The 17,129-nt window shown below is 37.8% G+C and overlaps 1 protein-coding gene across 3 annotated transcripts in view; it reads left to right on the top strand.

Moving 5' to 3' along the window:
- The first annotated feature begins 286 nt into the window (after nucleotides 1-286).
- AHR (aryl hydrocarbon receptor) overlaps nucleotides 287-17,129 on the top strand; it is a 58,848-nt gene continuing 42,005 nt past the window's right edge. For all 3 annotated transcript variants that reach the window (XR_016513025.1, XM_090287136.1, XM_090287135.1), the window contains exons 1-2: nucleotides 287-976; nucleotides 11,326-11,513. Coding sequence is in view for 2 of the 3 variants with exons in the window: in XM_090287136.1 (XP_090143262.1) it covers nucleotides 912-976; nucleotides 11,326-11,513 (253 nt within the window). In the remaining variant the exon portion in view is untranslated. The remainder of the gene's footprint in view (nucleotides 977-11,325; nucleotides 11,514-17,129) is intronic.

The raw sequence follows: 17,129 nt of genomic DNA, 5'->3' as shown, positions 1-17,129 counted from the left end.
AGCATGTCTACCCTTTAAGTCTAGCTACAAAGAGTTCAGCTACACAGATCTTGTTGTCACACCTCTTTCAGAGCTGGAACTGCAGCCACAGAACCCGCCCCTTGACCTCAAGAAGATGGCTACTGCGGGACGTCGTTACGTTTTTCGTCATCACGGGCCGGGAAGGTGGGGCCCTCAAGGGAGTTGGTGAGGGGCGGGGCCAAGTCTGACGGGGCGGAGCTATAAGGGGCTGGGCGGGGCCGGAGACGGGTAGGGGCGCTTCTGCAATTCAGCTGGTTCGCGCGGCGGCGCGAGCCATTGCCGGGAGGGTCCACTTGACGCTTAGTCCAGGAGCGTGCCCTGGACCACCAGCTCAGAGCAGGGACAGTTGCATAGCCAAACGAAAGCCGGTGGCACCGGAGTGGCGTCCAGAGCCCGACTTGCACGGGCGGGAAGCACCCAGGATTGGGGAAGACCCGGGAGTAGCGCTGCTGCGCCTCCCTTACCCAAGGGGCCGCGGCGGCGGTCACAGGGCGCGGCACCACAGCGCACGACCCAGGCCGGGATTCCAAACGGGCGGCTCAGGCTCCTCCTCCGCCCTGGACGCCTCACCTGCGGGCTGTGCCGCACCGCCTCCGCCGGGGTAGACGGCACCTGCGCCGCCTCGCTCACAGGTCTCCGCCCGTCGCCGCCCCCCTCCCACCCACTTTGGCGCCAGGCCCCGGCAGCGCACCTAGAACCAAGGGGCTGTGGGAGCCTAGGCTCGGAGGACCCGGTGTCTTCCCACCGTTCGGGAGGACGCAGGTGGAGCGAGCGCAACTTCGTGGAACCCGGCGCCCGCTGCCGCTATCGTCGTCCCAGCAGCGGACGAGTCCCGGAGACCTGGCGGTCGGTGTCCGCGCCTGGGGAGGAGGCACCGGCGGCTGGGCACCATGAATGGTAGCAGCGCCAACATCACCTACGCAAGTCGTAAGCGGCGGAAACCCGTGCAGAAAACGTGAGTGTCCGGAGCGAATCTTCGGCGCGGGGGCAGCGCGCTCAGGCACGCGGGTGCGGGAGGCAACCCCACCCCGCCCCCAGTTTCCCGCGGTCTGGGGATTAGGTCCCTTTCCGACACAGTGGAATAAGAATTCGGGGCCGAGTCGAGACACCCAAACTTTGGATTTTCCCATTTTTAATCATTGTAGTTTAAAAATTGTCACCCTGTCCCCAGTGCACACGCACCCCCTCACACTCCCACCCACTTGCAGCTGTTTTCTCTGGTCCTAATTTGTTGACAGCTCTGGTGTGCCTGTAGGGCTGGTGGCCAAGTTATCATAAACCCGTCTTGAAATCCCCTTCCACGTTTAATATCCTCTTAGATTAGGTAGGAGGACGGTCATAACTCTCATTCCTGGCAGGGCGAGGTGTTTCAAAGAGCTAAACACGCGCCACCTGCAAGAAAGGGGCTTAGTGCCTCTAAAGGTACTTTTTGGTCAGGTACAACTGGCTTTCTGTTGTGTTCTTATTTACTTATTTGGAAGTAATTTTGTAGTGCCCACCGTCACCATATCGGTAAAATATATAGAGATGGCAACAGGTATGAGTGAGTTTAGTGGGCAAGGTACAGTGGGAGATTTGTTTTTTTGAACTGCCTTTTTGGGGAACTTATCACTTGCTCTGGTTGTAGGGTATGTAAAGTAACAGATTTGAAACTGGGAATTAGCAAAACAGAGGTTTTCATTCTTGGTATCTTTCTCTAGTTCCCTTTTCCTCCTACCAAAGTTTTGTCAATAATAATAGAGTGATTACAAACAGATTTTTGTTTGTTTGTTTTGGTGGGTATTTGCATGAAATGGCAAATACTTTAAAATAATTTTTTTCAGAAACAAATTCGTGTTTGAGACAGATTTACTTCTGTGAGTCACTGTATTCATGTGTTTATTCCTATTATCTCCGAGTTAGTTTGCTTCACATTTTTCAAATTTTCGAAAAGAATTTTAAGAGCACATTAAAGTCTTAATCAATGCCAGTTAGATATATTCTGCTTAAAACTTAATATAGGTTTCAAGTCAGCACTTATATTTAAAACCACTAACTGGTTTGAAAGTTTCATTATTCTGGAATTTTAATTTCCTTTTAGAATTTCAGTTTGAAAATCATGGTTCTCAGATCTAGACTTGGCATTAACAAAAGCTATTTATCTATATATAAATAGACTGATTAAAATTTGCAAGTCTTATCCTTCAATGTGACTGACATTAGGAATACTGCCGAGTCAGCAGTTTTCTGTCATGGCAGTTCTGTGACATTGATTTACAAACTTGCATTTTGTAGAGTGATTTTTTTATATGAAAATGTATTTGTCTAGTTTGACTTTGTTCTTCATGGGTAAAATTGATAGGCATCCCAAATGCCTGTTTTATGTATTTACTGTACACTTAGGATAATTTTTAATACAGGTATTATGGGTTTTATATGTATAGTCATAAAATTTGAAGATCTCCCTAATGGATTTTTAAATTACTGTGTAGTCAGAGTGTTACATAAAAACCTGGATGACTTAAAATAAAAAGTCAAGTGCCTTATTTTTGTATTTATTATAAAGTTTAACATTTTGGGCTTTTAGTTAGCATTTTTAAAAGATCTTCCTTTTAAATGTATTATATTTTTCTTCTCTTTATGTAAGCTGTACCTTGTATAATTTTATCTTAAATTTAAAATACTTCCTAATATTTTGTTATATTTGCATTTATTAATCTCTTGTAATACAGTGTCACTAAAGCTTTACCATATTACCTTTATTTTATTTAGTTCACATAGATGTTTTTCAGCTCTTTATTGAGCACCATGTATTGCTTCTAGTCCCATAAATGCCTTAAAATGTCACTACAGTGCACCATAAGAAAAGCCTAGTGCTGGTTGGCATTTCCAGAATCACGTGAAATTGTTTATAAATTATTTTTACTGGAATAAAAAATGTTTAGCTTCATAATGCAGTAAATCAAAATTCATTTTAGGAATGTGGCCATTAAACCTAATATTAAGTTTAATGTCGATTTTTTAAAAGTTAAATTACTTCTTTGTAGCTGAGGTCTGAAATACATCAACAATGTCAGAAAAATATATCTTGTTTAATAAGCTGAAAATGCTGTTGCGATTTAACGTTGATCCTGTAAGTGAAAGCCATTTTATTTTACTTAAAGAGAAAATATGCTGTAGCATAAGTATAGGGCTGTTGATAAGATGCCCATTTAAATATGCAATTCCCTAAAATTTTGGAATCAAGTATGTGACAGAATTTTAACCTGAATCTCTTCCCAACCTTCAATTGAATTAATTAAACAAGATAAGCTCCCTCTAGTGGCAAGTCTAATATTGAAAATTATCTTTATTTGTAATATATTGTAAATGTGTTAATTTTAATCCCACTGAGGTATGTTGTACACAGTAGATGCTCAGTAAATGTTTCCTTCCTTTTCTGAGTAATGAAAGTTAGGAAATTAAAGGAGCTGGAGCAGCCTTGCATGTAATCCATGTTCCTTCCTACCTCAGGAAGACATTTTCATGATAACTTTAGGCATAGATTCTACTGTAACTTTCCTTAAAATGTTGTTCCATATTTAACCCTCCTCAAACCAAAACACAAATTATTTTTTATTTAAATATTTTTCTTGTTTTATTTTCTTCGGAGATGATAGCATTTTTTGTCTATTTGTTGAGTTATGTGGTCTCATGAAGATAGGTGAAAAGTGTACCATTGAATTAAGTAGAATCTCTTTGTTTTTTCCTCTAGTGGTAATAATTTCGGATATGCTTTTGAAGTTTTATTAATACAGAAAAAGTTTTAATGGTATTTCATTGACTGTATTGCTAGTACTGTTGACAAATAACAGGTGCTGCATAAATGACTTCTACCCTTAAAAGTGGCATGAGCAGTAGTGATGAAGCCAACCTTCAAGTGTCAGGACCGGAAATAACTTGTGAGCCTTAGCTGATCCTTTTCACTTTGTTAAAATACTCACAATGCATTGTGTTCCTTACTGCTTTTGCTCAGTTGCTGTTCATTCTAGTTAAATCTCAGAAATGTCGTTATATAATACCTATTTAGTAGAATAAAATTATGCAATGTTTTCCTGAAAATGTTTCATATAACTGTAGTATGATACCATTTTCCAAATAGCCTGTAAAATAAAAGGATAGGCTTTTTTTTCAGTTATAATTATTTCTCCACCATCTTTTTCTTCAGATAGCTTTATTTAGATAACTTATATGTAGAGACTGTGGAGGCTCTTACATATTGAAACTATAAAATGAGTAAGTGAAAATGTTCAATTATTGGTAATATTTATTAAAAATGGCAAAAAAGAGGAAACAGTGAGATATAAATGGAAATAGTACTATGTCTGAACTAAAAGATAATGTCTAGTTTTCTTGTTTTTGTAGCTCTGGGCAAATTCTTGACCAACATAGCAGGATAGTCAACACCTACAACTAAAATGCCACTCTCACAGCTAAACTTAGCAGAACAAAAGCATTTTATATACGGTAAAGACCGCTAAAGATATAAATGGAACAGAGACATAAATTCTATTCTTTAAATAATTTTAGCTTACATTATCCCAGAACAATCAGTTCTTTTGTGAAACAGTAAGAGGCAGTATATGATTATGTTCTCAATTCTGGGTATGGCAGAAATGTGCTACTTTACTGGTGAATAAACTTACATAGTACATGCTTATTTATGTAAGTAATTAAGACACGTAGGAATAAGTATCATGTAAACCTTTAAAAACAGTACTTTTTTTTACTTTCACACTTACGTAAAAACATTTTTTTGTAGTGGTTTAATATAACAAAAAAAAACCCACTTCTGTTCATTAGCACTTCCTATGATATAAACATGTATGGTGCTTTGTATATATATATCATTTTTTTCAGCTTAGTACTATGAAAAGGTAATTTTTCAGTTTTATAGACAGGGACCTGAGGTTCAGATTCAGAATTGTCAGGTAGCAAATGAAAAAGCTGAGTTTGAATACTGGGTTCCAAAACTTAGGTTTTTACCAACTTCACACTACTTACTACCCAGGCAAGGAAGTTCAGTAGTACATATGGTACATCTGTATCCTAGGTATGGCCTTATTGTTCACTGTTCTCAAATAGTTAACTTTCTGAAATAAGTTATTTACTATTTCCTGTAGATAATTTGATACTTAAATTCATATTTGTATTCATACCCTTTTTTAAGAGTCTTCTTTCCCCCTCCTTCTTACTGATTTGCTCCCTCCCTCCCCTCCTTTGAAACATTGCTCTTAATGGCTGCATAGTACTCTGTTCTTTTGGTGTTCCATAATTTACCTATTTTTCTTTTAGGGGGAGTATGTGTGTGGAGTTCTGTTTTTTCCAACCTTTAAATATTTTAACTAGTTTTTCAGAGAATACATTTGAGTTATGTGAATTTCTATGCAAATTCTTAGTTATTTTCTTAGAAAAAATTATACTTTTAAAGTTGAGGCACATATTAAGCTCTGAGACATAGTGTCACATTGCTCTGCAAAAAGTTTATGTTCTCTTTGGTTGTCTGTCCCTTGCATTTTTGCTTAAAAAGATTAACTTTGACAATTGACTTTCATAGACAAAAATGGTGGGGTAGGTAATTGAACTTATCGTTGGGGGTGTGTGGGGGGCGGGTAGTGAGGTGTTTGAAGATATTTCTATTTGAGATGTCCTTTACATATTGATTTGCTTTGTCTTATATTTTTTAGTCATTTTTACTTTGCTCCTTTCTTCCTTTTTGGTTGTTTAAAAACTTTCCTATTCAATAATTACATGCACATTAAAAATTCAATAATATGTATATGCTGTCTACATTTTAGCATGTTAGGTGAGATCTGTTGATGTTTATTGTGATAATTAAGGTTATTAGCGCTATTTTATCTCTCCTTCACCTTGCTTCATCCTTCCAATATAATGTCATCACTTTTTAAAATAAATCCATTTTCACTGTTTCATAATTTTTTAAACGATCAGCCTTATTTACTCTTCCACTAAGTAATATACTATGATTGCACGTCCCTTCCTGTTCTGTGTTGTCATTCATTTCTTTTCTACCTGTTTTTCATCTTCATAGTTATTTGCATCTGGGTCTGGCTGGAGACAGACTTTGTATTTCTGTCTCTTGTTTTCCTTGTTTGGTGTGATTTTAAAAGAGAAGGGTACTTGCAGAAAGCTGTGCACCCTGACATCATGAAATCAAAAGTGACTTATCTGTCTTTTAAGACCTGATTTAGATGCCACATCTCCACGAAACCCTCTTTTATTATTCTACCTGAGCTAATCTTACTTTCCTGAACTCTTGACCACACTTTTATAGCACCTACAACATTGAGTAATACATTATGCTTGATTTTGTCTTGTTACAGAATGTATCTCCCCCTAGTACAAAAGATATGCTACTTAGAGAAAGGCCTATCTTTTGTGTTTGCATCTACCAGAGCTTTCTAGTACCATGCATATAGTAGGTATTGGAGAGTTATTCATTCATTTAACAATTGACCTCTACTTAAGACGTTCCTGCTAATGTTTTAGTGATTTTGGTGTAGTAGGTACTTTTTAGGTGGGTTTAAAGGGAAATACTGGGGAAAAAATTGCATATTAATACAAGATGAAAAAGGGAACATTTTTAGATTTTTTTTTCAGGATTATGGAAGTAACAGTGATTTCTAGGGCATATTTCATGTTGTAGGTTTTCACTAAAGTCGGTACTAGATACTTACTATATGCTGTTTGTACCTCATCGCCTCTCCTTAGGTTAAAAGATAAATAAATAAGGAAAAGGACTAACCCATCTTAACTCTAGAGCCAGTGGCAGGAGAGGGGCCATAGAATTCTGACTCATTGCAAGTGACATCCAGCCACGATTCTTAGACGATGTTATAAATGTTTCTGTCTCATATGGGGAAGCAAAATATCCAGATGTATTAAGCCTAACAATGAAATTTAACATTATTTGAGCCACAGATCACCTTTGTGTATGACTATAAGTATTCAACATTTATATTGAGAGGAAATGAAGAATGTGTAGGTTTAAAAGCTTCATTGGGTGTAGTTGGTCTGGTAGAGAGATTTCCTGGATGTTGGATGCCGAGTAGTATCACAGTACACGCAGAGCAAGAGGGAGCCCAAGTTCAGGGAGACAGAATGAGAGGACATTCAGGTGCAGGACAGGACCTGAGATAAAGATAAACAAGTTACTTGTAAGTAGCCTGAAGCAGTGAGAGTGGATCAAATCACCTAGAGGAAAAAGCTGAGAAAGCAAACCCGGTGCTGGGATAGGTAATCTAACTATATCTTTGCCTGTCATTTGCGATTTTATGGTAAATGTCATATAAAAATATGAACACAAGCACAGTAACTTAAACTGGGTGGCTAAATTTTTCAGCTTTGTTCAAACACTGGGCAAAAGTGATGGGCCTACCAAACATTTTAGACTGGGATATGAAAAATGAAGGCTTTGAAGATAACATTCAAACTGGCACTGGGCATGCCAGTGGGCCTGTCACCACCAGTACTTAGAGCGTGCAGGGCTTCTAACACAGAAGCATGGCATGCAGTCAGCTGGAGTCTTGATTTCACAACAGTTTGGTTACAGGTTGGAACAAGATTTTTGAGGTTAAGGTTTAAAAAATAATAATTTTTTTTCTTTGCCTGATCAACATCTTACAGTCTATTTCAGCAGACTTCTGAATTCCAGATGCCCCAAATCCAATCTCAATGGAACATTTATTTATATTTCAAATAGGCCTTTTATTTAAATAGATGCTTCCAAGTATATTTTGGCATAGATGTAAAGACAAAAGTAAAAGTACTAGCATAACTGAGGTCAGGTGTAATTGATGTAAACTTACTATTTTTAATTCTGTACATCTTCAATATGTATGGATAAGCATGAAATATTTTCACAAGATGGTTCTGAATATTTCTCACGAAATCGGGGAACAAGTATGTCAAAGCTATTACTTTAGTTTTAACAGCATTGGGTTTGAAAATGTCAAGCCCAGTGCATACTTCTCAATCCTGAACTTATTTAATGCCTCTGTGCATTTAACTTCATTCTGTCATCTCCAAAATAGTCTACGCTGTTTCTTTTCCTTTCTGTCTTATTCCTCCTCTGTCATCTTGGCCTGTGCCTCCTCCTCAGCTTTACAGGTCTGTGCTCAAGTCTCTTTTATCTTGTTTGATATACCTTGCATTGGGAAATACATTTGTTATCCTTAGCTACAAACTCCTATAGTCATTGGCAACCTCCCTTTCCTCAATGTTTTCCTCTCCCTTACTTCCTATACCTAGTTGGTCAGCAGTTGAGTTTAATTCAGTGAACATCTGAGCTTGGCTATGTACCCAGCTTTGTCATAGGCACCAAGTGCTATGTTTATATATCTCAAGCTAGTCTATACTTACTATCCATACCATTACTGCCATTGGTCAGGCTCGTATCATTTGTTTTCTCGACATTTCTGATCAAACATTGAGAGTCCACTCTCTGTGAAGTACTGTGCTGAGCAGTGAGGATACAGAAATGATTAAGCTTTTATAGTAATAAGAGCAACAAACTAGTATTGCAATATAGATTACATAACACTTGACTTAGGAAATGTAAGCTCATAGTAAATATTCCGTCATGGGCATAATAATACAGTAGCGCTGTGGACAGGTTTGCACTGTGTAAAGAGGCGGTCTCATCTAGTGCAGGGTTGAATACTGCGAAGAGCCCCCACAAGATAGGCAGCAGGGCTACCTGTCCGTCTCATTCTTCCACTGTTACTGTTCCTCCCTGTGTCCCATCAGCTTGTCTTCAATTTTGTTTCACTGTTTTCTCCCCCGTGTTTTGACTGGAAAGCTACCAAGACTGCAGGGCTGGATTTCATTTGTAATTTATGGGAAATCTTATCTGCACAGAATATTCCTTAATGGAATGGTTGTGTAAGACGTCTGCATAAGATGTGTAAGGTACAGAAGTAGTACGGTAGGAAACCATTGTGAGTAGGTCAGGGAAGACTTTACGGAAGTGATCAAATTGAGTAGGGCTTTGAAGTTGGTGACAGAGAGCAGGTGAGTAGCCTATATGAAAGCACCAAAGTACATATTAGTAGCTGTAAGTAATTTCCTAGCTCTGAATTATAATGGACAAGAAAGGCTTTGGCTGGAAACAGTGAGGGGCAGAGGAATAGTTAGGGGCCATAGAAAGATCAAAAAGCATTTTGTTTTCTAGGCCAAGGAATATGGGCCATGGGGGCTACTGAAAGGTTTGAATCAGAAGAGGGAGCTGGGTTTACACTTTAGAAAGAAACGCCACCCTCCGTGAGATCTGCCCTGAATACAGTCCTCTCCATTACCAGTGTCGGCTTAGTAAAAACACAAGACTGGTCATGTAAATCCCAGCTGAAAGCTTAGGATGACTCCCAGATTCCACAGTCCAATTGTGTATCATTTTTAAGGAGAGTGGCTGCATCCTCTGCCTCAAACATCTTTTCATCAGACACCCACATGGCTCACTCCTTTGTCGTGTTCATGTCTGTGCTGAAAGATTGCACAGGAGGGACCTTGCCTGGCTGTCAGAACCAGGACGCCTGTCACTCCTTAGTTCCTTTCCTTGCTTTGTTTTTCTTCTAGCCTGAAAGTTACATGTTTAAGTCTGTATGTATCCTCCCACTGGAAAGGAGCTTTGTGAAAAGAAGAGTTTTAGTGTGTTTTGTTCGCTGCTGAAAGTTCTGTGCTTGGCACGTGGTGGGTGGTCCATATTGGTTGAAAGAATGTGGTCCCAACCAGCTTCCCTTCTCCTCTCTGGAACCCTGTGCTTTACACTTTAGACAGGGGACTCCCACCACAGTTCACCACTCCTCAGCCATGTTTCCTCCTGAGATCCTGTTCATATTTCAAAATTCATTTCATATACCACCTTTTCTGTAAAATCTTTTTTCAAGTAGTTGCTCCCAGTAGTTAGCTCCCACAGCACTTTTCAAATGTGTAGGAGGAGTGTTTTCATGGACTGCCCAGGACATGAAAATAGGTCCAAGTAAATATTTGTGTTAACAAGTGATTGATTGGTAGGGAATTAGTAGATATGCATTATAGGTAAAAGCTGAAATTCAGTTGATTAACTGGAGAAATGTAGTAATTAGGTGTGACTCGAATTTGATTATAAATGCAATATAATTAAGTGAAGATAGAGAAACGGTAACCAATTTCTATTAATTATACAATTACACAAAGTCTGGCGATAGCTTTACTGGCTTATTTTGTATGTATGCCATTTTACCAATTTAGTATTCTTTTTTTCTGTAGAAATAACAAACTATAGTAGGAAAAAATAGAAATAGGCAAGTTCCAAAGAAATTACTTGTTAGGGACAGTGTAAAAAATGTTAAAATTTCATACTTTTTGCATAAAGTATTATTTCTCCACAGATAACATGGAAAACAAATTAGGAATATTTTGATTGCATCAAATTAATAGCACTATACTCAAGACAACTTCTGCTTTTTAAAGATACTATCATTTGAATTGTCAAAAATGTCTTTATCGTTAAAACTGGAAAAAAAGTCTTTGTGATATGAATACTTCAGATAAGCCTTTATCTGTCAAATGAAAATGTACAGAGGCATGATCTAAAACTTACTTTGTTTGCTTTGTACTAGTTTCTCTATTTCTGTTTCAGCATGGATGTCTGATGATCTGTCAGTTCACTTCACATAGTGAATTTCTGCTGTGAATTCCTGGCTAAGGCCTTTGTGTGAAGTAGCCCAACTTCTCATTGCTAAACTCCTGTTCTACTCCTCACCATTAAATGTCTTTTTCCTCACCTGGAAATCATACCAAGTGTTGTGAGTTTCATTGACTTTTCTAATTGAGGCACAAACTGTGGATGCTGCTAATAAAGTAGCAGTCATAAAAACAAAATTGTTCAATAACCACAGTTAACCTCTCATACATGTCATTCAACAAATATAAATATCTGAAGTCAAATGTTTTCTTGTTTTACTATTGGAGGATCCCATTAGATAGATGGTGGTAGAAAAATCTGGAGGTTTCAAAAGGCCTTGACAAATTGTCACTGACAGGATGAAATTGTTAAATACAGGAAGCTGGGATGATGAATATAAGTTATTTAGGGTTGTGCTCATTTATCTGCAACACAGATGACGCCAAGATGCTTCTTGTGGAAGATTGCGAAGCATGATTTTTTAAAGTAGATTTCAGATGTTCATTTTATGAGAGAAATGTTTGAGGAGGTACTATAAGGCAATAGAAATGTTTGCTTTATATGTATTTAGAGTATTCTGTGGTATTTTATTTGTTTTTCAGTGTCAAGCCAATCCCACCTGAAGGAATCAAGTCAAATCCTTCCAAGCGACACAGAGATCGGCTCAACACGGAGCTGGACCGTTTGGCGAGCCTGCTGCCTTTCCCACAGGACGTTATTAATAAGCTGGACAAACTTTCCGTTCTTAGGCTCAGTGTCAGTTACCTAAGAGCCAAGAGCTTCTTTGATGGTAAGACAAAAAGGTTTAATTTTTCTGTAATCACTTATGAAACACTCACATTGAATTTGGCTGTTTCTGCTTCCGTGTTGAAAACTGCAAAAATCAGCCATATGTGAAAAAGTTTTGTGTATTGCTGTATAGTAAAAGCGAAATTTTGGATATTTCCGAAAGCCAGTTTTCTAGATTTATTCACTAAACAGATGCTGCCATTAAATGATAATATGGCGTCATTCTTTGAAAAATGATGTATTTGGAAATTATGCTCATATTAAGTATGTCAGTTCGCATTTCCACTTCTTTTTCCAGTTTACTTTTTAAAAGTTTTTTTTAATGGAAAGAGTAAAACATTAATTATTATCGATTTCCTTCAGTATGTTTTATAGATATGTCATTTTCATTTATTCTTTCATAATTAGGTCTACTTCTGCTTTGTATTAACTATATGCTTATCTAGGGAAATGTAATTAAATTTTTTCTTTTTCCCTGAAAAGTCCATTTAATTATAGGAGTTAGTAGAATTGGATTTCATTATCCACTGTGCTACTATTTGACTTAGCAAACCAGATTTCATCCTGGTACCTCAGTTTACTCAGCTGTAAAGTTAGGGACTTGAGCTAGGTGATATTTGTTACCTTTAATCATACAGTGTTCCCTAGTCATGGAACATTTTAAGTGGAAGTTTTTGTTTCAAAATGTCTCCATGTGTCTTCTCATTTAAAATCATTTCTTGGTTTCTCTTTTTAACTGTTTCTATGCAAACAGATTTTTCTTTTCAGGAAATGCTCAGTCTTATATCATGTTATTTTACAAATTGTGGTCAAGAACTAATGATAAAATCTCACCTATATCAGTGCTGCCTCTCAGACTTCAATGTGCTTACAGATCACATAGGGATCTTGTGAAGATGAAGGGTTTTATGCGGTAGGTTTAGGTGTGGCCAGATATTGATATTTCTAGTGTGTTCTCAATGATGCTGATTCTGCTGACCTAGACACATTTACAGACACTTGAATTTGTAATTTATGTTTAGAATATTGCAAAACAGTTATTTCCCTTTAGGTTTATATTTAGATGGTTTGGTGTGTTTAGTCTGAACCTCTTTTTAAAATTTTTTCTTTGTTTCCTGTATGTTCCTTATTTTGGATAAAAGCTATAAGGTTTAATAGTTATGACCTGGGTAGTAAACACTGATTTGAGGGTAATAATTTCAGGGATTCATAGTAGATGCTTAAATTTTCTCTTATCTTTATAGTCCTTGAATTTTCAGTTTCCAGCTATATCAAACCCTTCATCTTCTAGATGAATTATGTGATATTCATGAGTGTGTGTGTGTATGAGCTATATAGCCATTTTATGATAGAGCTGAAACTAAGACCCAGGTTTCCAGATTTCCTATATTGTCTTTCCTGACCATGTCTCAGTTACTTCTTTTTTCTGAGGGCCATTTATATAGCAAAACCCTGAGAAATTTTTTCTAGATCCTCCGTTCTCAAACTGTAGTCTGCAGACAAGCAGCATTGGCATCTCCTAGGAGCTGTGGGAAATGCCAGATCTTGGGCCCCATCCCGTCCCATAAACTCTGGTGGCGGGGCTAGATCCGCATGTGGAAGTCTAGGAGTCCTGTGGTTGACTGTAACGCAAGGCCACTTCCAGCATTATCCAGTGTTGTCCCGATCGCCAGCACTTACTCTCCTTGCTGTGCTTACTGCTTGACCTTGTGGTCGGGGTTCCATGACGTGCCAGGTGTGGTCTCTGCACTTAGAGTTAACAATTTAGAAGCCAGGGAGGCATTATTCCTTGATTCTCGGAAAGATGTGTTGATGTGAGTCATTTGCCTTTTCATTTCCTGCTGCTCTATAATGAGAAGTCAAACTGTATGTGAAAAAGAGAAAAAAATACATACGTTGTTCCCTGTTCAGAAGTAGCGGAGCAGAACCAAAGCTGCTTAGTGAGTATGCAGCCAGCATGCCATTTAATACTAACATAATTACTGCTTTTCTAGGCTGTTTGTATGCGTACACACATACATACATATACAGACATTAATGTGCTTGTATATTTAGTGTATACATTTATACATTTTTTTTCATGATTAGACCTGTAGGCCCTGTTCAGTAACTCAAATAGTTTCCAAAGAATTCCATAGTTTAGTTGGAGTTCTTACTTGTTACCAAATATTTTCTTAGCTCTTCATTAATAAGTTTTTTTTTTAATTTTATTCTGGTTTGGTGTATTTTATAGTAGGCTCTTATTCCCTTATTTGCACCATTACTTTATCAATTATATTATCTTGAATTTTAGGTCCTTTGCAATACTGGTGTTCATGTTATCAGAATAACCTGAAGAGCTTCTTACGCATGCGCATTCTGAAGCATCCCCTTTTATGCTAATTCTACATAGATTCTATGTAGAACCCAGGAATCTGTATTTTTAATAAGCACCCTACATGAGTCTGAGGCAGTGCTATAACCTGGCCTTAAATACACCCTGAATTGTTTTTTAAAAACATGGTTTGCATTTGCCTTCTCAAAGACAAATCCAAATGTACAAAATATAGGAAGACTATAAATGTGTTTGCTTGGGTTTCAGCGGGACGCGTTCCCTAAGGGGTTTCTTAGGCTGTTCAGATACAAGAACAGAGTTGGATGGGAGGTGAGGGCAATAATCAATAAAAAGATCCCAAAGTCATGTTCAGACCACTGGTGGTCTAGGGTGGGAATGCAGTCTTTAAGAGAACACAGAGTAGAAGTTTTAAGGTAATCCTCACGCCCTGGAGAAACACTAAAGGCAAACACAGAAACTTGGAGCACACTGACCGTGATGAGGACTTTTGTGTGCTAAAGCGACTGTTAGGGAAACAGTATAGCGAAGTGAAGGGAAGCTCTAAGTGAATAACAGGATGCAAACAGGGGGTGTGTGAATTCCTGCGGAAAGAACAATATAAACGAGTAATCATACAATCTTGTTAGAAAGGAAGCTCAAGTTTTACTGTAACAATAGATATTTTTCCAAGAAAATACATCTATTTATTGCAAGTTTAAATAATCCAACTTGGATGAATCTTCTTAAACATTGGAGCCAGGACTATCCTGCTTAAGCAATACTGAAAAGTTTTTAAGTACAACACTAATATTTATCCATATGTAATTATTAATTAAAACATCCTAAAATATACCTTTGAAGTGCTTGAAAAAGACAGCCATTTTTCAGTTATGGTAAGGTTAGAAGCAGTTTGTTTACAATATTAAGTTAAAATTAATTTATAATAAATTGTGTAATTCAAGATTATGCTTCATTCTAAGCACTGTGCAGATTCTGAATTAACAAAGAAGAAAGAGGGAAAAAGCATTTCTGCCCTCTAATAGCTCAAGGTCTAGTATCTCAGAAACTGACATATGGTATGTGAAAACTTTTAAAGATGTACATATTAAATATTTGTAATGGAACATTGAAGAAGCATTCTCAAGGGAAATAAAATGCTACTTAAATGATACTTAATAAATGTTAGTTATTAGTTTGGATTTAAACTAAAGAAACAATTGAAGGAAACTTCAAATGTTGAATCTTTGAAAACTCTTGAACTATATATATTCCAGACAGTAAAGCTCAGAGAATTTTTCAGTTTGTACTCTCTGTTTATGCTACAGATGAAGTAATCATTATAAAATGTTTTATAATATAGTGCTTGATTTTTGGGGGTGCACTTCAACAGGCCATATATTGCCTATTTCTCTTGCTAGAATGGAAGTGCCTTGAGAATGTTGTGTTTACTGCTGTATGTTAAACTCTTAAAACAGTGCCTGCCACATAGTAGGCATTTGATAAACATTTATCAACTTAATTTCACTAACTTATGTCTGAAAAACAATGTAAAGTCCATATTGAATATTCTGGATGACGTATTTAGAAACATATTTCTGAGACTTGGTTTAAGATATTAATTTTTTATCATTTCCAGATAATCTTTCTGTGAGTAGCCCATCTGTGATTATTGGTTGCATCAGTTATTTTATTCATGCTCTATAATTATCCAGATGCAAGAAATCATTTGTTTTATTGAATTGTTGCAGTTAGACATTTTTTGCATGATCTCTGATTGGCTGGATCAGAGAGGGAAGCATGTCCGAATGTTGGAGAACTCCAGTGTGAAGGCCCTGTCATCCTCTTGAACCGACTGGTATCATTTGTGTCCTTTCTCGGTTCTTTCAGCACAGCACAGCCCTTCGCGTTCTTAGCTGTAGTCTTTACTCCTTTGCCATCACTTTATGTTCATCATCCTGTTCCTGGGCCACTGCACCTCTTCTTCTTTGCTGGATATTCCTTTTGTAGTTCCCAGCAGTCTGGCAATCTTGTTACTCTTTTTATTCTTGTCAGAGGCAGTGGGATGTACAAATAGGACTCTAGGTTAAAAAAAAAAAAAAATCACCCCCTTTGTGAATTTGGGATATGAAAAATTCCAGAATAAGGTAATAGTGTATTGCTTATTTCTGCATAATGGACACAGACATGTTTTAGGATTAATAATATATTAATAACAAATAATAAATTAATTAAAATAGTAGAATCTGTTTACGTTCTATTCACTTTCCTCAGGGCACTGCCCTTCTGTGTTACCTCCTATTCTTCCTTGCTTATTTTTATTTTTTAAAGACTTCTCTTGATTATTGACTTCTCTAAATTATTTTATCTTTGAAGTGATTCTGGAGAGTCTTTTTTGTTTTTAGCAAATAACAAGAATCTAAAATTGCTGTTTCCTGATGCTGGCAATTAAACACGGTCAAGTGCAGTTTTTCACCTCTCAAGACAGATTAAATCAAATTAGCCGGGAGTCTGAGGACAGCTAAGTGACCAGTTGGAGCTGGGACTTGACAAGTCAGTGTACACTTAGTGTCCTGGAAGTACAGACTGGAAGAGGTTCCCCAATCCTCAACATCATGTTCACCAAATCTCAGAATGTTAAGATGTCATTAACTTTTTTTAATATAAAAAGAAAAAAGGGGAACATAAAAGGAAGAAACAACTCACAAAATGAGTATTAAACTCAAATAACATGTTACCTCTGAGATGGAAGACATTTACTAAGCTTAAATAACTTAATAATTGTGATCAACAAAAGTGTATTAAGGGAGGCTAGGATTTGAGTGGTTACAACCCAGCCTTTGAAATTGGTTGATCCTAAGAGAAAGGACTGTTTCCTTCTATACTGTGTCTCTCAGTGCCAGAATCAAACAGTGGGTATTGGGCTTGTTGGTCATCTGATAGGTATGGTAATGTTTTATTCTTAGTAAGAGTAACTTCAGCTGGCTGGTTTGGCTCAGTGGATTGAGCGTCGGCCTGCGAGCTAAGTGTCGCTGGTTCGATCTTCCAGTCAGGGCACATCAGAGAAGGAAAACTCTGATTCCAAAAAACCTCCGCTGCCTTGCGGCATACCTCTTCAGGGGAAAGGCTAAGGGAGTAAACCCCGACAGAAAATCCGGAGCCGGAGTCCCTAAGGCGGTTTGACGTTGTAGTCAACACCGGCAACTCCTGCGGCGCACCTGAAGCCAAGCTGTATTGACTTCGTCTTTCCCTTGGACCCTTCAGCTGCGAAGAGAGGGGGGGGGTCTGCTGCATGGGCAACAGCAG

Source organism: Furipterus horrens, unplaced genomic scaffold (genome assembly GCF_987537825.1).
Source record: "Furipterus horrens unplaced genomic scaffold, mFurHor1.1.pri manual_scaffold_9, whole genome shotgun sequence".
In the NCBI taxonomy this organism is placed as follows: Eukaryota; Metazoa; Chordata; class Mammalia; order Chiroptera; family Furipteridae; genus Furipterus; species Furipterus horrens.
Note: the sequence above shows the minus strand (reverse complement) of the source record. Positions and strands in the feature narration are given on the sequence as shown.